General features: G+C 38.2%; 1 protein-coding gene across 2 annotated transcripts in view; it reads left to right on the top strand.

The window, feature by feature from the left end:
• Positions 1-4,479: 4,479 nt before the first annotated feature.
• The window catches only part of ATP13A4 (ATPase 13A4), a 118,290-nt gene continuing 98,381 nt past the window's right edge, over positions 4,480-24,388 (top strand). Inside the window, exons 1-2 of one of the 2 annotated variants that reach the window (XM_031453421.2) lie at positions 4,480-4,507; positions 4,724-4,880. In XM_031453421.2, the coding sequence (XP_031309281.2) occupies positions 4,818-4,880 (63 nt within the window). In that variant the 5' untranslated portion in view covers positions 4,480-4,507; positions 4,724-4,817. Of the gene's footprint in view, positions 4,508-4,561; positions 4,881-24,388 lie in introns of those variants that run through there. The other variant, XM_031453425.2, reaches the window with a different exon arrangement.

Genomic DNA, 24,388 nt, shown 5'->3' with positions numbered 1-24,388 from the left:
TAAATAAATGAGTGAACGAATGAATTCTGTCCACAAAATGTGAAGATTCGAGATCGGAGCACATCAAATCCACATCTGCTTCTCTCGCTGTGCCATGCCGCACCCTGTGAGGCACACAGAGTGCGGAATAGGAATTTCAAACAGGCAAAAGTAAGGGCAAGAGAGACTGATTTAAATAATACACTTTTAACTCTTTTTGGTAAATTCCAAGGAGCACAGTTGCTGAATGTTTAATTTTATGAGAAACTCCTGAACTGTCTTCCAAAGTGACTATACCCTTTTGCACTCCCATCAGCAGGGAGAGTTCCTGTTGCTTCACATCCTTGCTGGTATTTGGTGTTGTCAGTGTTTCAGATTTTGGCAATTTTATATAGGTGGATAGTGATATCTCATTGTTGTTTTCTTTTTCTTTCTTTCGATTGGGGGAAGTAATTAGGTTTTTATTTATTTATTTATTTTTAATGGTGATGCTGGGGATTGAACCCAGGACCTCATGCCTGCTAAGCATGCACTCTACCACTGAGCTATTTACCTTCCATCTCATTGTTGTTTTAACTTGAAGTTCCCTAATGACATAATCAAATGAGTTGATTATAAATAACAAAACCAAAAGATATTTACTTAAAATGTTTTCTTGGTTAATTGCTTGAGCCTTGACTATTAAATTCTTGGTTCCTAAACATATGTCTGCACAAAATCAGGACATGCATGTTTACAGCCATCTTTTTCATAATGGCCAAAACTTGGAAGCAATCAATATGTCCTTCAGTAGGTGAATGGGTAAATAAACTGTGGTACGTTCAGGCAATGGAATATCATTGAGCTCTAAAAAGCACTGAGCTATCAAGCCAGAAAAAGACATGGAGGAAACTCAAATGCAACTTACCAAGTGAAAGAAGTCAATCTGAAAAGGCAACACATTGTGTGATTCCAACTACTTAACATTCTAAAAGGCAGAACTATGGAGATAGTAAAAGAATCAGTGGTTGTCAGGGCTCATGGGAGAGTTAAGGATGGACAGAGGAAGCAGAGAGAATTCTTAGGGCAGTGAAACTAATATCCACGATACTATAATGGAGGATACATGTCATTATACATTTGTTAAAACCCATAGGATATGTAACACCAAAAGTGAACTCTAATGTAAACCATGGACTTTGAGCAAAAATGATGTGTCAGTGATTATAACAAATGTATCATTCGGATGGGGGATGCTAACGTGGGGAAGGATGTGTATTTGCAGAGGAAAATCTCTGTACCTTTTGCTCAATTTTGGTGTGAACCAAAACTGCTCCAAAAAATAAAGTCTATTAAAATTTATTTTATATTAAAATTTATTTAATAAATAATAACTTTCAAACAATGTTCTAAAAGGAAATACGAGGTTTAACTTAGAGGGTTCAAGAAATTGTCCATTTACATATAATACTGTCTACAAAGACTGAATTACTTTAGAACCTGCTTAGGCAATGATTTCTACAATATTTAAGCATGGGCTGATCAAGAAAAATATTTATACTTATGATATCAGTTTGCCTTCACTGACATCATTACTTGTACTGAGCCCAGACTCAAGCTTCAAATTCAAGACTTCCATATAATGGCCTTGATCTCTCTTGTCTGCCATCTCTCGCTCCCTTTTTATTCCTTCACACACACCCCGGCTGCAGCAAAGAGGAAGGACTTTGGACAAGTCTGCGCGTTTCTTCTTTTGGCGGCTCTCTTGCCTCAAATGCTCTTTCCTATGGCTCCACTCTCGGTCTAGGGCCCAGCAACTCCACCTATGAAGACTTTGCTGTCTGCTTTCAAGGCCCTTCCCAAATGTTTCCTCCACAAAGAGGCTCTCCTGGTCATATACATGCAACATCCCTCGCAGAGCACTCTGGATATGCCAAATAAACCTGCAGAAGCCGTTCGCCTAACAACTAGGACTACAGATTGGGAGAGCGGCATTGCCTTGTCCAAATGCCCACTCTTCACTAAGTACTTCTGTGCCTGTGTCTGCTCAGTGGGCGTGACCATAACAGTACTGACTATAGAGACCCTGGTGAGTATTGTGAGTGGTGAGTATAAAATGCTTAGAATAGCGCCTGACGGATGGAAGTGTTTCGTAAACATCCCGTTTCCTTTTCCATGGAATCTAGTACTGTTTCTGGAGATACTCATGCTGGCGGAACAACGGTGCTAACTAAACCAGGGAGAGCGCGGCGCACAAGTCACGTGGCTGCAGAGGCGCTCGCATACTGTACCATGAGAACGTCTTGAGGGATGTGAGGAAACTCGTTCCTTCAAAGTCCTCAGTTTTCCTGGGCTATGTTGTCGAAATGGTTTTCTAGGGCCTCCTGGTTTTCACAAAAGTCTTTTAGGTTCTTAGGGACTTATTTTGCTATTCCAATTTGGCTTTAAAATTGTTAGGGCATAACCAGATCTGTTTTATGAGGTACGTTCGTGCGCAGTTTTCCTGTAAAACTCTTAGTCAGTTATGCACTCATCTTAACCCCCACAGTGGTGCATGGATTGTCAAGTGTGTTCAGGAACCCAGCCAGAAGGAAACAGTGCAAGGATTGCCAGCTGTAGACAATAGAATGAAACATTTCCTTGTCACCTGCCCACTAGCACTGGCATAGTTTTACCACTTCACATATGAATATTGCTCAACCCTCATCATTCCAGATAACATTTAAAATCTTATTTTATTATTTTCCCTCTTAAATATTTAAATGATTGCCTGCTAGAACTCTTAAAATGTTCACTTATTTTTTGATATGAGTTTTTATTGAGATATAATTCACATTCATAAGATCTACCCTTTAAAAGGTAAACAATTCAGCAAGTTTTAGTATATTCACCAAGTTGTTCTCCCCTAACCACTATCTAATTCCAGGACATTTTCATTTCCCTAAAAAGAAATCCCATATTCCTCATATTTTGATATTGTGATAAAATGTTTTATTTGGTTAAATTGTGCTCATAATTTTTAGAAATTCAGAGAACTACATGTATGTATGGATGTGTATATGTGTAAATTAATATCATAATAGCTTACCTTTTGTTTTGTTTTGTTTTGTTGTTTTGTGGGGGGAAGTAATTAGGTTTATTTTAAATTTTTTTTAACATAGGTACTGGGGATTGAACCCAGAACTTTGTGCATGCTAAGCATGTGCTCTAACACTGAGCTATACCCTCTCCCATAATAGCTTACTTTTTTATGTTTATCTCATTTATACTTTACTGTTTGCTCAATCTTTTATACATACACACACTTCAGTCTTGGTCTTGTTAGAGTTTTTCATGTGAGGTTAGTGATACCAGCACCAACAGGTATGCAAAGTTTAAAGAGAGTGAGTGGACACAGTGAAGGTGAAAATAACTCTCCTTTACAGAACAGACCCTGTTTCCCGGGGACTTACCCCTCATAACAACAGTTCTAGGAGGTAAGTTCTATTATCATCATCTTTATTTTACACGTGAGCAGATGGAACCTTCTGGAGCTTATGAAACTTGTTATCCCAAGGTAACATAATTAGGAAAGACAAATTTGAACCCAGGACCTCCAAATCCAGAGCACATGTCCTTAATCACTGCACTCTACTGCCTGCTGTTAAACTGAACCTTTAGTTTGATTACTCCAACAGCCCTTGGTTGGTGCTGCATAACACGCTTTCCCAAGTCTTCCTTCAGTTCCTCCGATTACCAAATGAGAACAACCAGCTCTTGCAGCTAAAATGACCACCCAGTGAGGCTGGCACAGATGAACGGCTGGATTTTGGGGGTTTTTTTTCCCTTTAGAGCCCACATGGATGCGTGTTCCCCTCCATCACACTGGGACTTTTAAGAGTTATCTTAGACTTCTGTTCCAGTTCTCATAGTAACTAATCGCTTTTTATCGTATTTGTTTGCATATTTAAATCCCTACAGCAGTCTGAGGGTAGCAAATATGAATTGATTTACATATGTAGTCCCTGCACTCAAATAATGTGTATTGAATATACATGTGAAAAAATTTCAGAATGAGTCTTTCCGTGTAGTCACTTGACTATTTTATTTCTAGACTTCCTTGAGAGTTTAGCCACTAACATTTTAGTGAGAGGAGACTACACAGAAGTTTGATTATACCTTTGTTCTTTTTCTGTAAGTTTCTTAACAAAGTAAACTCAATACCACATTCACATTAAGTGGAATGTTTTTTGCATACACACAAAAATGTGATTTCAAATACCTTTTGAAGAGGATTAGCCATAATTTGTACCTTTTGTAAGCAAAATGAATGAGGATCCTATTACACGCCGATGGATTAGGGTTTTCATTAATCAAGTAAAGTCTGCAGCTCTGTTAGCTTCCCTCCCACCCCAATTCTGTAGCCCCTGGGAATAAAGTGGTGACTGGGAGTCCTTGCGCCTGCTCCCCACTTCTCGGAAAGGTCCTGCCAACTCTGCATTGTCTTGCTGGATTTGCAGTCAGATGTCTTATGCTGGCAGGCACTGTGCAGGCAATGAGTTCTTTCCCTGTAAGTTGGGCACAAAAAGATCAGCATGGGAGCAGCCTCCTTTGGGACAGCTGCTCAGGGAGAATTCAGCAAGTCAGGAGCCGGCAGTAATTACTCTGAGCAGAGGGTGGCTCGTGGGAGGAGTTCGGCTTGCTAAGTATTTAAGTACTGTCATTTGCTGAGGGAAGGTGTGCACTCCAGAAGGAGTTTAACCTGGAGAATCTTGAACTCTTTCAGTCAGCTGGCGAAGGGTGGTGGCTCGGCAAGTTCAAGTTCGTCCTGGACGCATCTTCTGCTTGGGAAGGTCAGGGAGGAGTGGAATTACTTTTCCATGGGGGACCAGTTTGAGAAGGGCCAGCAAGCTTTGCTCAATGAAGGAGAAGAGAATGAGATGGTAAGATTCCAGCCACATCCCCCCTATTCCCCATCCCCACTCCCCACCTCCAACACTGTCTCTCTCTCACACACACACACACACACACACACACACACACACTCAGACACACACTCACATGCTTCTTTGCGATTTGATTCTGGTATGCCGTGAGCAAAGGTAATGTTCAAGACATCTCTTTCCCATAAATATAATCTCTGACAGCAGAAGTTTGCTAGGATGAGAATACTGTATTCATTTTATCAAGAATGTTTTCTTTTTAAGTAAAATCGAAAGGGAGAAGAGTACAATGCCACTTTATGATTTGTTTTTGAGCCTCACCAGTATAGCAAGTTCTGTTCAAAACTTCTAATAATTTCAGCAAATCCCTGATGCTGGGAGCAGTGTATTCCCTGATTAGAGGAAGAGGAACAGCTACAGCGAAGCAGGAGGGCAGCCAGGGTCCTGACCTTCTCTGCTCACATATCTGTGTTCACAAAGACTGTTGGGCAGGGGAAACATATGAAATATTAACAATTATCAGCTTACACTCATTTTCTGTTTACTTCTAGAATGTTACTTGTAATTCCCTGTGTAGATTGCTTACAGACAACTTTCTGGAGTTCATTCTTTTATTTTAGATGTGTTCCCATTTGGGAAACTACAGGAAAATCAAAGATGATTCCTATGCTCTTGCTGAAATTAAAGCTGTATTTCTCAATTACAATATAATCAAGAGAGAGTTAGAAATGTGTACTTTCTCTTAATAAGGCCGTTCTGCTAATTGTGTAAGCATAGTCTTTTATGCCAGTAATGGTGTAATTAAAATGTTAAAATGCGATGTTCTCATTCTCCAACAGCATTTTTATCTTCCTGGAATTAATATATAAATAACCAACCCAAAAGATATTTACTTAAAGTGTTTTCTTGGTTAATTGCTTTAGCCCTGACTATTAAATTCTTGGTTCCTAAACTGGTCTTTCAGGTCTAATCTGCTTACCTGTTCCTATAGCAACAACATTTTTTGGACCTTCAAGAGTAGATCCCTCCGCTATCAAAGCTGAAAAAATTATAGGGAAATAAAAGGCATCCAAGCTTACATGCTTTCTTAACTATCTCCTTACTTCTTTCCAATTTGACCACCAAATGACTTTAGCCTCTACACAGGTGTCACCAGAAATGACCTTCTGAGCCATGTTGGCGATCATCCTTATTTGGATCTCCAGAGTGTTTTCTCTATATTAAGAGAATTCTCTGTGTTAAGTTGAAAATTTGATATTCATCTTGAATATTCTTCACCAGAAGGCAAGGTCTCCTTCCTTCTAACGGTTTTTTAAATTCTCTATCAAATCCTCAGATGGAAATACATCCGTTTCCTGTCTACTTATTTCTGCTCTGCCACAATTTGTCATGAAGAATCATCTACTTGCTAGTTCCTAGCACCAGGGAAACCACTGTCCCTTCTTTAGCCTATATACTGGAGTGAAGCAATTTTGTTACTAGTTCGTCTTCATAATAGCACCACCCAATCAAGCCACCAGGGAGTCAGCTTAGCTTTGCATGCAGCTGAAATCCCAGCTAGGAGAGGGCCTTTGACACGGGGAGGGACGCTGTGTTTTCTGGAGAGGAGTCATTTGGCTGGTGGCCTCAGAGGAGGTGCAGCAATTAATATGCACTCTTGAGCTCTGCCTCCTGCTCTGCCTGGAGAACCTGGCCACCTGCCTGCTGTTGTGACTGACACTGTCCCTTTTAAACTTATTTCTCCATTCCCTTCACCCAGAGCAGTAAACTTCAAAAATTATCAACATATCTTCAATGTATGCCACTTATTTTTTTTAATGTTTATTTATTTATTTTCTTGGAGTATAGTTGCTTTACAATGTTGTGTTAATTTCTCGTGTACAGCATAGTGATTCAATTACATATATAATCCTTGTCATACTCTTTTTCATTACAGGCCATTACAAACTGTTGAGTATAGTTTATGGTGATTTTTAGTTTATGAAATAGTTTCTTGGCCACTAGCTAATTTAGTTTTTGCTACACTTTGTGGGGTAAGTGCCAGGATTCCCACTTTAAAGAGGAGGAAACTGATGCCCTGAGAATTTGCTTGTCTAAGGTTACATCAGCCAATAACCAGGAGCTGACACCCCACATAGGTTAGTTTAGGTTGGTAGACCCGAACATAGCCCATTCATACCTTTTTAGGTTCTCCCAGAAGACATTGCACTCTTCAAAGGAGAACACACCTCCTGCCTGAATAAAACAAAGCTTAGTAGCATCTGATCTTACTTTCCCCAGGATTCATTTTTATATATGATTTGTTAGTTCCTGAGTTAGTATGTTTCCTTTGACCTCAATATTAATCCCATTTAGAAAATTAAGATTATCTAGAAATGTGTCACATCAAAGTATATACAGTTTCTCATTTTCTAATATACACTGGTCATTGCTTTGATGATAGACATGACTGCAAATTTCAAGAGAAAACAGGGTCTAGTCCTCATGTCAAATAAAGAAGAATGGATTATTTCCAGACCTAATGATGCCTGTGACTGTCTTCCCTTCTAGAATTAATAAAACAGGAACTGAAGAGCAATGCTAGGTGACCTGAAAGTAATATCCTCAAGTGAAAAATGAGACAGGAGCCAATGAAAGAAAGGACTTGTTAAAAGAACAAGGCAGGAAAGGGGAGACAGTGACCTTCAGAGAAGGCTCATCCAGATGAATACCTCAGAAAGGACCCACAGAGGAAACTGACTCCCAGACAGCACCGTAACGGGACCAGAGGCATGGCTCTCACCAGCTCTGGGCTAGCCACTCTCTTGCTGTAGCCTCAGTTTTTGTATCTGTAAAATGGGAGTAGTCTTTACCTTACCTGTCTCACAGGGCTCTTATGAGGATCAACTAAGCCAGTCTATGTGGAAGTGTTTTAAGAAGTGCAAAATTCTGGAGAAGTGTAAGCTGATATTATCTATACAATGATAGGAGGAATCAGGGCTTCAGCAATTAATGAGTTAAATACAGATTACCCCCCCCAATAAGGTTACCTCTTCTCATTAAATAATAACAAGTGAGGAATCTATACTTTAAAAAAATGATACTTTTATTTGCCTATGTAATTAACTTTTTGTTTTTAATGGAGGTACTGGAAATTGAACCCAGGACCTCATGCATGCTAAGCACCCGGTCTACCACTGAGCCGTACCCCCACCCCCAGGGAATACATATGTTTGTTCACAAGCTATAGAGGCCATTTATAAGCAGAGAGGAGCTGAGTTACTTCATAACCTGCCTCATAGTGCTTACTTTGGAAAACACCTACCAATCTTGGGACTCAGTTTCCTTATTTGTGTTGGAATGAGTTGGAATCTCAAATTCCTTTGAATTCTGCTGTTACATATTTATACTTTGCAAGGCCTCAGAAACATCAAGTGCTCACTTGCTTATACCATGACCAAACAAAGATATGATTTAATTGATGCAAACCTTAGTATCACTATCTTTAGTTACACTCTAATGAAATCACCCTCCTTTTGGGGAAGTGTAGTGTTCCAGCGAGACTTGTTTTAAAAGTTGTGTTCCCTGCCTTTTTTTTTCTTTCCTAGATTTTAGCAAATAAGAAAGGGGAAAAAAAAAAAAAACACCTTGAATATTTTTCTGATTATAAAGGTAGAATATGTTTATTGTAAAAATATTGAAATGACATATAAAGGTTTAAAGAATGAAGTAAATATGATTCATGAACGTTCTACCTAGACATGATCAATATTATTATATTGGTGACTCTCCTTCTAGATTTATAAAAACTGCATACACAAAATTCACCACTTTGTAATACTTTACTACATTTTAATATTATTGATACACTGGTGATTACCTATATCTCTTGTATCCGTATCATGGAAACACTACATAATGATATGCTATTGTACATCTCTTCCTAACTCTGCATTCAGTGATGTCACATTAGTAGCTTGAAATGAGCAATATTGGGAGTATTTACGCCATAAAAGTCAGTAGATGCTACGCAGAACTTCCACCTGCCCCACCTGAAGGCCAGTTGTTAAAAATACATCAGCACACCACAGAACATATTATTCTCTTTGCCCTCCCCACCACATTTCCAAATACAATAAGGGTATTGTATTTGAATAGCACCCATTTATTTGCACTACACACCATTCCGAAACAAAATAAAATCAAATAAAATCAATCACAATCTATTCTTAAAAGAATTCACACACATACCCACAAATAAGTATTTTTTTTAAAGTAAAAAATGGAGTCATTCCATTTACACTCTTTTTTAAAGCTGGCCTTTTCATTACACTTAAAATATATTATGGATATTTTTTCCTTTTTGATATTTATAGCTACACATAACGTTTAAATGGTGTTTGGATGGACTATGCTAGATTAAGCAAATCTTTCATGTTGCACGCTTCTGTTATTTCTAAATTTTTTTGGCAGTGATGGACCCCTTTGTACATGTATTTTTACGTATTTATCAGATCATTTCTTTAGGATAAAATCCTTGAAATAGCTCTGCTACATTAAAGGGGATGGGTATAGCTCAGTGGTAGAGCGCATGTTTAGCATACATGAGGTCCTGCGTTTGATCCTCAGTACCTCCATTAAAAAATAATAATAAAAAATAAAGGGGATGTGTGTTTTAAATTTTTATTGATACTTAATGCTAAATTGCCATCCATAAGATTGTGATTGTACCAGTTAATACTCTGACTAGCAATCTTTTCTGTGAATATTTGATTTCTCCACCGTACTTGCCAATGCTGAGTGTCATCAATCTTTTTAACTTTGGCTCAACTGGAATGTGAAAATGATACTTTATGATGATAGCTGTGTTATTTTTGCATTTCCTTGATTTGAAGTTGAACACATCTCTATATGTTCATAAGCATCTTTTCTGACTCGAATATCTTAATGTCATCACCGATGTGATATCAACTAGTAGACTGGGGAGCTAAAACCCAGTGCATGTGGAAAAGCAAGAAGAACTCTTTGAAATTCCAAGTCGTTTGTGAGAACAGCAAGTAGTTAGTACAACGGGCACATAATGTGGCAGCCAGATGGTGTGGGTTCCTTGCCACATCGGCAGTCCTGCCGTGCCTTCACCACGAGCTGGGGGCATCTGTCCTCTGCGATGATCTGGCTCACTTTGATAGCTGATGTCCGCCTTTTCTTCCCCCACAGCAGGGAGCAAAAGCACCTCCCCCCACCGCTATAGCCACTTATTTATTATGCTCCGCGAGCACCTCCGAGTTGGTTGCCAATGTTAACTAGTGAACCCACAGATCTCATAGTGGAGGAATTGTGTTCGGACTGAGACATTTTGCCAGTTGAACTGTTCAGGAAGCTGGGCTACTGGCCAAGTCTGGTGTCTTTATTCTTGATTCATTGCTGCAGAACTCCCATGAAGTCAACTCATCTCTGATAGAAACTTATGAAGAGTAAGTCTTAATTACTTCTTGAGAACAGGGACTCTGCTTGGTTCACCTTCTATGGCCTCCTTCTTCCCTTTCCTCCCCATCCCCAGGATTTAGCACAGTCCTTGGCATACTCAGGACATATTTAATGGCACAATTACAAGCTCCCTTAACCTGAAATTTTGCATTCTCGGAAGAACAGGCAGGCAGCAGGACTCAAAGGGAGAAACCATTTGAGTCATTTAAAGAGAAACCTAGGATATTTTTGTGTTATTTTGGGGGGATTGTCAATCATCTTGTGAGTTTATCAGTTGACTGCTCTCTTCCTGAAGCATAAACAAAGCTTATTCATCTGAGTTAATTAGCTAAACTACAATATTTTTCTAAGAGATACCTTATTCTACCCTTTCATCCGTTCATGTATAAACTCAACAAATATTTACCAAACCCCTACTCTATGCCAGGAATCCTCTGTGCTCACCAAAGAGGATTTTGAGTGAATAGCAAACAGTTTCTGTTTTCAAGGCATTCACAGTTGAGTGGGCAGGACCAAGTACATAATTTGAGGAGCCCAGTGCAAATTGAAAATGAGATGGCCTTGGTTCAACAAGTATTAAGAACTTCAGGATAGCTCTCGCAGAGCATCCTTCCAAGAGCAGGGCCTTATATGGCTGCACAAGTCACCTGCTCATGAAGCTGGTCCTACAATTGGGGGAACCAGGGATGCCAACATAATGAAAATGTGATGAAGTGGGTGTCATTGTGGGAGTTATGCATCCAAACCCGTGGGAGCACAGAAGAAGGAGCATCTCAGTCAGAGAGTATTCCAAGAGGAAAGATGGCATTTAATTTTCCTGGAAGGGTAGGTGAGGGCCAGACTGTGAAGGAGTTTATAAGATGTTCAATGAGTGTACATTTTATCTTTTTCAATGATTCCCAAACATTCGTCCATGAAAAAAAAAACATACCAGAATCAAGTTGGGGAATAAATATATAAAAAATTAATTCCTAGGCACTCATTCCAGACCTACTGATTTAGAACCTGTGATGGTGGAGCTACACTTGGTCAGAATGATTGTGATGCCAGCCTGATGGACACAATATGGAATTAGCTAGAAGATTTAAAACAAGGAATGATATGGTAGGATTTACTTTTCCAAAGGATGCCATATTGAGGGTAAGGAAGTTTGCTTGGAGGAGGAAAGACAAGGAAGTGTTTGAAATGGTCCAGGTAGGAGATTCAGGATGAAACTACAGATTGTCATAAAGGATGCTGAGGGGAGAATGGATTTAAGAGATAGTTAGAAATCAGAATTTAAAGGACTTCATAATCCATAGACTGTGGGGTAAGAGAGGAGGGCGAACAGGATGAGTAGGAGAAGTTGGAAGAATGCTACCACCTAATCCCATAGTGGGAGGCAGTAGGGATGGCAATAATAGTAGGGGACCAATAGTAGTAGCAAATACTTACATGGTGATTGATCTGGACTAAAATCTTTATACATAGTAACTTACTGAATTCTCTCAGCAACCCGAGGAGGAATGATCATCTCTCTTCTACAAATGAGGAAACTGAGGCACAGAAAGATTAAATGACGTGCCCAATTTCATCTGGCCAAGTAAATGGAAAGATACAGCTCAAGTTCTCGCTTTAAACATGGTGGTTTACTGCCTCTTGGTTTTGCTAAATTCTGTTTGCACTACTTTGGTTGTTAACGGTGGAAAAAACAGCAGGGCATAATCGAAAGAAACACAACATTATGAGGCTGGAGAGCAGCACTATGGCATTGGCTCTGCCATTATTTATTCTCTGAATAATCTACTTTAAAGTAGATAATGGTTACTTCTCTTTGATGTTGCCTCATGTACAAGGTGGAGATAATAATACTTCACTGGTTTGAGCTAGGGACCAATGCAGATGGCTTCTTGGGATCCTCTCCAACACATACAAAAATTATGATTTAAAAAGTTTTAAAACAGGTGGATAAAATCTCTGTGAAGCATCTTAAGAAATGTAAGTGATACTCTTGATTTTTTTCAAAGCACTGTGAGATTTTTTCAGCCATGGAAAGGAGAACATGTCTGGAGACATTCCATTAAGTGGGAACTGGAGATTTCTGGCAGCGGCTGTATGAATTACTCATGAATAAAGGAATAAAGGTAAATCTGCCCACAAATAAGTAACCGGTGCTGAGCCCTATAGCTTCCTCAGGCCCACAGAAGACACAGAGCACAGGGACTTAGCCTTCAAAAGAGTTGGTGATCTGGTGATATGTCCAGAGGAAATTCACTCCTGGGCGCCAGCTTCAAGGAGGGTTTGTGGTTATTTCAAAGCCCTGTGAAGACTAGGCAGAACAGGACCACTTATCTAAATGGCCTACAGCTATTTCTACATGCCCTTCCTGGAAGCCTGGGTGATTTGCCTGAAACCACAGCTGGGTAGAGTTGAAAGGCAGCTCAGAACATCGCCTCCTCAAATCTGTCCTCAGCCTGGGGCTATTCTTATGGACGCTGAGCACAGTTATGCCCTAGATGCGCCCTCAGAGAAAGAACAGCAGGAGGCCCAAAGGTGCTGTGTGCTTTTCAGAGAAGTATTATGTCCCTCAGGCTAGGACACTTTCTGATTTTAGTGCTTGCACACACAGGGCCTTGGCTGAAACCATAATCACCTTAGCATTTCCAGAATCTCTTAGCTTCTTGGGGAAACCATGGCTGGAGGATTTTGAATCTCTGGTACTACAGCCTCAGAATCAGTACAGAGAAGATGATATTGTGAGGAAAGGTCAATTTTTGAAGCCAGTTCAAAAACAAAAGCATCCAAGAATTCAGTTTGGGTAGATAAGTGGTTCCTTCTACCTGTTTTGTTTTGTTTTGTTTTGTTTTGTTTTAATTGAAATATAGTCAGTTTACAATGTTGTGTTAATTTCTGGTGTACAGCATAGTGATTCAGTTATGTGCATATATATACTTTTTCATTATAGGCTATTACAAGGTATTGAATGTAGTTCTCTGTGCTATACAGTAGGACCTTGTTGTTTAACTATTTTATATATAGTAGTTAGTATCTGCAAATCCCTAATTCCCAATTTATCCCTCTACCTCCATCTCCTTTTCCATGCTAGTAACCATAACTATGTCTGTGAGTCTGTTTCTGTTTTGTAAATAAGTTCATTTGTGTCATTTTTTTTTTTTTTTTTGGTTCCACATATAAGTGACATCATATGGCATTTTTCTTTCTCTTTCTGGCTTACTTCATTTAGTATGACAATCTCCAGGTCCATCCATGTTGCTGCAAATGGCATTATTTCATTCTTTTAATGGCTGAATAGTATTCCATTGTATATAATGTTGATTTTTATGACACACATTTACCTTCAAGTTTGTTCTTCTTCAACTTGGAGTTAGCAAACGTGATAAGGATTTTTTAGCTTGGAGATCACACCACCCTGTCCAGGTCTTTACTTTCGTTCCAAGAGACAGTTTTTTCCTTTCTACTTTCTCTTATCACCCAAATGTGGTCTTCTGGCTCTTCCCAGAATATATTATATACTTTGTCTGTCAGAGATGTGTCTTCACCCTGATACCTAGCCATTAGAGCCTTGCCCATACATCAGAACTCATCTTAAATCTGATCCCCTTCTTTAAGACATCTGGGAGTCACACTCGGTCACTTCCTTGTCCAAAGTAGATCTGAACTGTAACAATTTTTACTAGGTTCTGTAGTAGAGTCATGTGTTTATCCTTCACCCCCAACAGATTGTTTATATCTTACATGTAACATTGACATTACTAAATAGGTGAATTGAAGATTCTGTGCAAATATTATAAGAGTTTTTCTCTTCTTTCCTGACTCAATTGACTTGTTAATCCCAATTTTACAAAAGGAAGCCCTGAGAAGTTATGCATTTTATCAAACGCTGAAAGCTAAAAAGCAGCAAAAGCAGATCTTGAACCTTGGGAAGGTTGACTCCAAAGCTCCTGCTCTAACTCCGGTGGCTTCCTGCCTTAGACCTCTGATGGGGTCTTCTGCTGCTACCACCAGTGCCATCACCATCTCTGCTGCCACCACTACTAGTACCCCTGTCTCAACTACTGCCTTCACTACCACAACGACCACTGCCACCACTGCTCTTACCAATACAACCACCGTAACCACCACCACTACTGCCAGCCCCACCGCTGCTATCACCACCACTGCCACGACTAGCATTACTACCACTGCCACCGCTTCAGCTCCTAAAGACACCAAGACCACGTGCATCAGTCTAGCAGCGATTTTATACTTTGGGCTCATCTTGAGCTTGTGGGAAACTAAACCTCCAGGTCTCTTTTTATCAAATCCATAGCTCTCTGAGCTTCGGGGCATACCAGTGAACAGGAGCATAGAGGCTGGAATCAGGTCACCCAGATTCCCCTGCAGTTTTTAGTCATCCTTGCGTGCCTGCATCAGAAGTGGTCTCTCCTCACGGTCTTGTCGCTCCACCAGTGTGGCCTCCTTGGCTTGTCGCTCAGTGCCAGGCTTCTAGTAGGGGCAGATAGGGTTATCTGTCGCCCTTGTTCAACTTGGTCTTAGCCAGTCATTTTGTATTTGGGCTTCAAGGGGCTTTCCTGGTGGTATTTTAGATATCTGTAAAGAGGTTAAAAAAAAGGGCTTTTAAAAATATTTATTTTTCCAATTTTAAAATTTCTTTTAATCATATTCAATGGTTAAATTGTGTACAATAGAGAAGTAAAAGAAGAATCTCAATGATGCCATCACCCAAGGCAAATACCACTGGTGTTTTATTTGATACATTGATCTTTTGGCCTTTTTTTGTTTATGCCTCATCTTTTTTTCAATTAAATTTGAAATCATATTGCATAATCTTATGTTGTTTCCCTTCACTTATTATTATTATGTATATATTTCCCCCGTGTTATTAAAAATACTTAAACATTATTTTAATGGCTATATGATATTTTTCAATTATTACCTGAATCCTATACATAGACTGCTTTCTCTTACTACTTCTACTAATATTGTAGTGAATACCTCTGCCTATAAATCTTACCTGCATTTTGTATAAATGAGAGGGATTTTTTTAAAAGATAGTCTTTCTTAGTTCCTAAAATCATGCCCTTTGTAGGGGTGGTCTACAAATTTGTAAGGCTAGATTGGCTAGGTTTTAAGAAAATCCCCATCTCAGGAGCAGAGATCTAAACTCATGTCTATCTGCCATGAAAGAGTATGATTTTGATGCTCAGAAATGCCATGTTTGCCATTCTCCATCCCAGAGAATTATGAAGAGCAAGTGCACAACAGAAAGTTGTGAAGCTTCTATTTATTCAAAGGCTTTTCAGGCAGAAGGCATCACGTGCATCTGAAGGACCAGCTCTGACCACAGCAGTCCCGTGTAGCGGAGGTGAGCGGGCCTCTGGCAATAGACCAGGGAGCCTTCATATTTCACTTCAGGAAGGTTTCCTGTGTAGCTTCCCCCTGCAGTTTCTACCCTACGAGGAATAAATAAAAGCTAGAATTCCTATTATCTTACTATCAAATTCCACCCCCTGTGGCCACAGCTATAGTATCTGCTCTTTAATAAAGGCCTGATTATGGGGGCTTTCAAACTATTGAGAGAAAAACCCAATCATTTTCCTTCTGAACTTTTACACAAGATCACAGAGCAGGAAAAAATTTATATTTGAGTTTTAACATCATTGAAATAATTGCCTACAAATGGCCCCGATAACAATTAATTGTCCAATTGAAAACAGCAAAAGAATACGCAAATTAAAGTAAATATTTTATTACCCGAAGGAGGATATAATTTTCTACTTAATCTTTCATGGATTACTGACCAACTATTCACTGCTGTGTCTTCAATGCTTAGAAAAATGCATGACACCTCGAAAGTTCACAATATATATTTTCAGAAAAAAATGAATGAATGATGGATGAATGTAGCTAGTTACAGATACATTCCAAAATTATATAAAATAGCACACAAATTGAGAGGTAAATAAGGATTAGAATTTAGAGAAATAGATGCCTGATTTATTACACTTCATTTTACCTGTTCCGTAGAAGCATAGAGTCTCAGGCCAGGAGCTTCTTCAAGGTTTATCTAACCTTCTCCAGCCCCTTACCTCACCCATTCAACCTCTCCTCAAATGCCCTCAGAGAAGGAAATTTACCATAAGACAAATCATTTCCTTGTAAGACAGAGCAGACTACTTAAAAATAAAAACAAAACACTTCCTTATGTTGAACTGAAATTTGGTTCTATTAACCTGAATTCATTAGTCCTACTTCTTTTGCCTTTTGGGGCCACTTGTTAAAAAATCAGCTTCCATTTCTACAATGCAGGCATTAAAAATTGTTCTTGTGTGTCCCCCAGCCCCACCCTCCAAACATCTCTTCTTCAATCTAAACACTCAGTTTCTTCAACTGCCCTTCATGTGGCAGAGTTCTTTGAAACACATCTCAGAAATTCTTGCAATGATAATTTAAAGAAGCTACCTTCTCTCCATGCAATTCTCTCTTTGATATCCACAGAGACTCTGGGATAAAGGGACATCTACCTGGAAGAAGACAGAGGTGCCACTCACTTTGTCACTAAGATTGTTGAAGATAAGGAGTTCAGACCTCTCTGTTCAGATCCAGACAAGTCTTAGATCAGTCTGATTCTGTTGCCGAACTCAGGTTTGGCTGCTCGCCACTCATAAAAATCAATACACAAGAGACAAGCGTTGGTTGCAAAGGAAAGGTGGCCTTAATCAGGAAGCTGGCAACTCAGGGAGAAGGTAAACTTGCCTCCCAAAATCAACTCTGAAGATTCTGCACAGCCATGAAAGGTTTTAAAGGGAAAAAGAGGAAATAATCTTGGCTAATCCTTAAGGGAGGGGGTCAGATTCTTTGTCAGTTTTCCACTGTGTGCAGATTAGCTGACTCCTGATCCTCCTTTAGATGCTGCCTTGCCCATGTGGTCCATGTGCACATTTGCTTAGCGAGAAGTAGAGAGTTAGTCATTCTTTAACTACTTAATTCTTCCTTCCTTCTGTTTTTAATCCAGGCGAGGAATCAACAGGTTAGGCAAGGCATTGTGTACATTCAGTAAAGCATAAATCAGGAGTTAGGTTAAATGTTACCTAGTGATCTCATTTTCAAAGTTAATGTCTGAGGGAAACAGAGGTGGACAAACAGAAAAGGGGCAAAGGAACTGCTCACAATTCCTGCTTAATTATAGTAACAGTTAACATTTATCGACAACTTGTTAGGGCCTATGTCCATTGACACACATTTTCATGTGATCCTTCATTTTAAATTCATAATAACCCCATTTGGTAGGCACTGTCACTGCAGGTGTAAACATTAAACATTTCTGTTGCTCTTCTATGGGATGGGTCTGCGTACTATGGATTGTGCTTGAAATATGGCCACTGATTGTTTTATAAATCAAGTTTTATTGGAAGCTCCCTGCACTTGTTCACAGATTGTCTCTGGCTGCTTTTGCACTACAACAGCAGAACTGAGTAGTTGTGAGAGACTGTACAGCCCACAAAGCTGAAAATATTTACTATCTGGTACTTTACAGAAAAAAATTTGACTGACCCTTACTCTTTTCCTTTCCTTTCTGGTCTCATTTCCTTTTTTTTTTTTTTTTTAACTTTTTCTTCATTGTCATAGTGAAATATTACTTGTTAGGATGGTCCAAGTCTTTTTTTTTTTTTAATGCTGATTTTGTAGAGCTCAGAAAGGACTTGGGCTGCATGGTGTTAAAGAGTTTAGACACGCTGTCAGTGAGAGTGGTAGATATTTACAAAATGTTGTGACGGGAAGGGCCTGTTTAGAAGTTTGGGTTCTTCCTAATAAGGATTCTTCCATTAACCATTTATTTTGTATAAAGAATTTCCCTTTGCCTGACCCTTGTTTCTTCCACCTCTAAATAGACGTAGATCTGTAAGATCTGTCTGATTTGGTTTCATACCTGTTCTCATTTTGAGGGTGCCCAGACCCTTACTTACCAGCACGAAGATTGGTGAACAGATCTGTAGGAAGCTTTGCTTCCTGGAAATAATGCAGCTATTTTTCACCAAGAGCCAAATGGATCCTGAAACACCCCCCGACCCAAATCATGGAATTTCAGATATAGAAAATCACTTAGAGATAATCTACTCTAAATATTCATTTTATTTATTTATTTATTTATTTATTTATTTATTTATTTATTTTGGTAAAGATAATTGTAGATTCACATGCAGTTGTGAGAAATAATACATGGAGAGTCTGTGCACCCATTAGTAACATCTTGCAGAACTATAGTACAATCTCACAATCAGGAAATTGACATTGATATGATTAAGGTACAGAACATTTCCATCACCACAAGTCCTCTTCATTTGCCTTTTTATAGCCATATCCATTTCCTTCTTATCTACACTTAAGTTCTTGCAACCACTAATCTGTTCCCTATTTCAATAGTTTTGTCATTTCAAGACTGTTATATAAATGTGACCATACAGTATATAAACTTTGACACTGACTCTGTTAATCAGTATCATTCTCTGGAGACTGATCTAGATTGTTGCGTATATCAAGAGTTCATCCTTCTTTATCGTTGAGTAGTGTTCCATAGTATTCCATGGTGCTGTGTTTTATTTAACCATTCATCCATTGAAGGTCATTTGAGTTGTTTCTAGTATCTGGCTCCTAAGAATAAAGCTGCTATAAACATTTGTGTATAGGTTTTTGTGTGAACGTAACTTTTCATTTCTCTGGGATAAATGTTCAGGGGAGCAATCACTGGGTTGTATGGAAGTTACATGTTTAGTTTTTAAAGAAACAACTAAATTGTTTTCCGGAGTGGCTGTACCATTCTACATTCCCAACAGCAATGGACAAATGACTCATGTTCTCCACGTCCTCATCAGCGTTTGCTGTTGTCACTAGTATTTATTTTAACCATTCTGATGGGTAATTAGTGATATTTTTAGTTTGTGTTTCCCTAAGGGCTATGGATTTTGAACATCTTTTTTTATGTGCTTATTAGCCATCTGTAACTTCAAGTCTTTTGTCAATAATCTAGTTGAATTTTTTTTCTATCAAGTTTTGAGAATGCTTTATATATTCTAGATACCAGTCCTTTGTCAGATATGTGGCTTGCAAATACTTTCTTCCAGTCAATAGATTTTCTTTTCCTCTCCTTAACAGGCAAACGTTTTCGCAGAGTGAAAGTTTAGTTTTAATGAATTCCAATTTATCATGTTCTCCTTTCATGGACAGTGCTTTTGAAGTAAAATCTAAGAACTCTCTGTGTAGCCACAGACCCCAATATTTTTTCCTAGTTCTATTCTTAAAGTTTTATGTTTTACATTCAAGTGTGAGATCCATTGAGAGTTAGTTTTTGTATAAGATGTGAGACTTAGGTCCATTTTTTGTCTTTAGATGTCCAGTTGCTCCTGTACCATTTGTTGAAAATGCTATTTTTCACCATCAAATCTCTTTTGCATATTTGTCAAAAGTCAATTGGGCATATTTATATGTCTGTTTCTTGGTTACTATTCTTTTCCTTTGAGTTATGTGCCAGTGCTACACAGTCCTGAGTAAGGTAGCTATACAATAAGTCTCGAAATCAGGTAGACTGGTTGCTCCCACTTTATTTCATTTTTCAAAATTATTTTAGCTATTATAGTTCATTTGCTTTCCCATGTAAATTTTAGAATAATCTTGTTTATAGCTACAAAAAATCTTACTGAGATTTTGATAGGAATTGTGTTAAATCCATGTATTAATTTGGAAAGAATTAAAATTGTTACTATGTTGAGATTTCCAACCATAAATGTGGTATTTATCTCCATTTTATTTAGATTTTCTTTGGTTTCTTTCATTAGCATTTTGTAGTCTTCAGTATACGAGTCCCGTACATGCTGTTTGATTTACATCTAAGTATTTCATTTTTTGAGTGATTGTAAATCATCTTATATTTTTATTTTCAGTATTCATGTGTTCATTACTGGGATACAGAAAGATAATTGATTTTTGTATATTTATCTTGTATTTTGTGACTGTGGTGAACTCGTTTATTAGTTCTAGGAGGGTTTTTTGGTAGATTTCTTGGGATTTTCTATATAGAAATCATATGCAAGTAGAAATAATTTATTTCTGTACACTGTTTATTTCTTTTTCTTGTCTAGTTGAAATAATTTTATGCAATTCATATGCAAGTAGAAATAATTTTATTTCTGTACACTGTTTATTTCTTCTTCTTGTCTAGTTATAACTCCTGTGCTGTTTTGAATAAATGTGGTGAGAACAGACACCTTGTCTTGTTCCTGATCTTATGGGGCAAACATTCAGTCTGTTACCATTAAATATAATGTCACTTATATATTCTTAAAGATGCTTTTTGTCAAGTTGAGGAAGCTTCCTTTCATTTCTATTACTCTGAGAGTTTTTATCAGGAATGGATGTGAAAATTGTCAAACGCTTTATCTGTATTAATTGCTATGATCATGTTTTTGTTTTATTTTTTGGTTTTTTGCTCTGTTAACATGATGGATTACATTGATTGATTTATGGATGTTAAAGTAGTCTTATGTCCTTGGAATACACCACTTGTTGCATATTTCATCTAACATATTGTTGAATTCTATTTGTTAATATTTTATCTAGGACTTCTGCTTCTGTATTCCTGAGGGATATTGGTCTACAGTTTGATTGCTTTCTTTTCCTTCCTTTGTTTCTTTTTTTTTAAACATTTTTTTATTGAGTTATAGTCATTTTACAATGTTGTGTCAACTTTGTTTCTTTTTTTATACTGTCTAGTTTTGTTATTAGTGATACTAGCTTCAAAAAATAAATTAAGGGATGTTTCATCTTCTTTTATTTTCTGGAAGAAATTTTGAAGAGTTGATATTAATTATTCTTTAAATGTTTAGTAGAGTTTTTCAGTGAAACCACCTGGGCTTAGGGATTTCTTTTTGGAAATATAAAAAGTATAAACTCAACTTTCTTGATAGTTATGGGGTTATTCAAATTATCTATTGTCCTTCTAATGACATGAATAATAAGATTGTTATAGTTTCACAGGTCCTAAGGCTCTATTCAACATTTTTTTAGGCTATTTTCTCTCTATAGTTCAGATTGGGCAATTTTTACTGTTCTATCTTTCACATCACTCATTATTTCCTGTCCTTCCCTTCTACTGTTGAGCCCATCCATTGAGAGTTTTTTTTTTTTTAATTTCAGTTCTAAAATTTCCATTTGATTCTACTTTAGATCTTCTATTTTTTGCTGAGATATTCTGTTTTTCATTTCTTTTACATGTGACTCTAATTGCACCTTAAAGCACTTTTATGATGGCTGCTTTAAAATCTTTGTCAAATAATTCTAACATCTCTTTTATATTTGTGTTGGCATCTATGGGTTATGTTTCTTCATTCAGTTTGAGATCTTTCTGTTTTTGGTATGACTTAAAGAAAATTAAAACATGGACATTTTAGATATTATGTTATGAGACTCTGGATCTTATTTAAAACTTAGTTGGTTCTGTTGACACTGCTCCACTGCTCCACTGGTGGGGGTGTGCTGGACCCCAAGCTGCCTCCTCAAAAACCGAGGGAGAAACAGATCCACTTCTTCCCTGGGGGTGGAGTTCTTGGTCACCAGCCTCATTTCTTACCCTTGATGAGGCTATCACTTCCCCGGGTGAAACCTTCCTCCTGTAGGTTCAGCATAAGATTGTCAGCAGTGAGACAGATACAACTCTGTGATGCAGTGATCATCTGGGAGATGTTCTGGGCCACCTGGATCTTGTGCGGCTTGTGCGTCTCATTCCTGCCAGTTGGTGGTGCAAGTCCCGGTTACCTACTCAACCGCCATGGACACTTGAGGAGAGGGAGGCTCCTCGTTTTTGCTGGTTGAGGGTGGGAGTTTCAGCACCACCAGCTTCCACTGAGAACTCTATGGCTTGGAGTGTGAGAAGTGCCTCATTCCTCCTCCCAACATGGCCTCCATGGATGCCATGGGATAGGGTCTTACTATTGCTGGTTGGAAGTAAAAAGTCTTGAATCTCCATTAGGCTTCCTCTGACAACACCCCAGCATGAAGGAGGAGGGGACCCTTGTTACTGCTGGTTGGGAGTGGAAGTCCAGGCTCCACATGGTTTCCACTGACACCCAAGGGGAAAAGGTGCTTGTTACTATTTGGTGGGAATGAAAATCTTGGCTCCTTATGTAGTCTTATATGACATCATTCCTGCAGGAAGGTGAGGTTCCTCTTTACAACATGTTGAGAAGAGCAGTCTAGACTCCCCACTTGGCCTTTGCTGCTGTAGGTGGAGTGAGGGCCACAGTTTTTCATGTGCATGAACTTTGGATCCTTTTCCTGGTCACGTGGGTAGAGAGATCAGGCTGTGTGTGTGTGTGTGTTTTCTCTCATTTCCAGGTTGCTACTTCATTTGATTCAAGTTATAGATGAGGCAAAAAGAAAACCCAGGGAACTCACTACCATGTCATTTGTTCCTTGGCTCCCAAGTTCCCCAGCCAATCTGCCTTCGCTCCACCATTTAGGCTTCTTATCTTTGTTTTCTATGTAATGTTCATGAATCTTAGTTGAATTCATTGGGAGGAATAGGAAAAAGCAAGTCTTCCCCATGTTTCCTCATTTACTTTTAAAAGTAACATTACTTTCTGACTTTATTTTAAAATATATTTGATTCTACTTTACATATTTTTGAAAGCACAGAAAACTATAAGGAAATAGATAAGCATCACCATGGTTCTATCATTGTTAACGTTTGGTGTATTTTCTGCTAGCTTTTTCTTCTATAATTTTCTTCTACATGATTGGACTAGAAGTATAAATGCCTTTGTTCATTTAACACATTATAAATATTCCCCTATGTCATTAAAAATTTATTGTGAATTTTATTTATTTATTAAAACATTTATTTTATATTTTGTTGGGGGGGTAGGTAATTAGGTTTATTTATTTATCTTTAGAGGAGGTTCTGGGGATTGAACCCAGGACCTTGTGCATGGTAAGCATGCACTCTACCACTTGAGCTATACCCTCCCCCTATTGTGAATTTTAATTTGATGACTGAATAATATTCCACTTTGTGGAGGTGTCATATTTACTTAACTGTTCTCCAGAAGTTTGACAATTAAATTCTCTCTAGTGTGTGTGTATGTTTTACTCTTGTGTGTAGTAATATAGAATTTTACCTTTTCATTTCAGATTATTTCCTTACAAAGAATTCCTGGAAACAATAATTGTATCACTGCAACAAAATTATGAATGCTTTTAAGACACTTGATAAGTTTGCTGAATTGCTTTTTAGAAAGTTTGTGCCACTTCATGAAGGATCCTACTGAATTTGTACAAAAATGCCCTGGTAAATCTCATTGGTCACTTTTCAGAACTTATCAAAGATCTTGGCCAACTTAAGAAAAAATGGCATCCTGTTTTAATTTTTCCATCCAACCTTACACAAGATCAAAGTTTGGTATAATTCAGTTTGTTGGGGGCCAATTATCTGTAGGTCCATATGTTGGATGCTAAAATGTCAAGGTCAATACAAGGATGAAAAAGGCATATTCTTTCACCAAGGAACTCAAAGTCTAGAAACAGTATTGGCTAGTACATAGAGAGCACTTGCCTTGTATTAGGCATCATATAAGCACTTTATAGGCAACATGTTATTTAATTGTCACATCAACCATGTGAGGTAGTTACCTTTATAAAACTCATTTGATGGAAGAACTATTACTTGTCTAAATGGAAATATCTCTTTCACTGTATCGATCTGCCATCCCTAGATACCATGTGCATAAGAATCAGCTGAGATACTGAGCTGGAGATGCCCTGGTCCTCTGGTCCTACCTTCAGAAATTTGGGGTGGTGTTTCAGGAATTTACATTTTTAAAAAGTGTACATGTGATTCTGATTCATATGGTTGGAAGTCCCACATTTAGGTACACTGGTAAGATATTTACTTATGACTTTGAAATAAGGGCTATGTGATGATGGAGCAAGGAATCATTTTCTCTCAAAAGGCAGAGAAACTAGTTGAGGGTAGAGCTGTTTCAACTGTTTCC

This window comes from Camelus dromedarius, chromosome 2, assembly GCF_036321535.1.
Source record: "Camelus dromedarius isolate mCamDro1 chromosome 2, mCamDro1.pat, whole genome shotgun sequence".
Taxonomy (NCBI): Eukaryota; Metazoa; Chordata; class Mammalia; order Artiodactyla; family Camelidae; genus Camelus; species Camelus dromedarius.
Note: the sequence above shows the minus strand (reverse complement) of the source record. Positions and strands in the feature narration are given on the sequence as shown.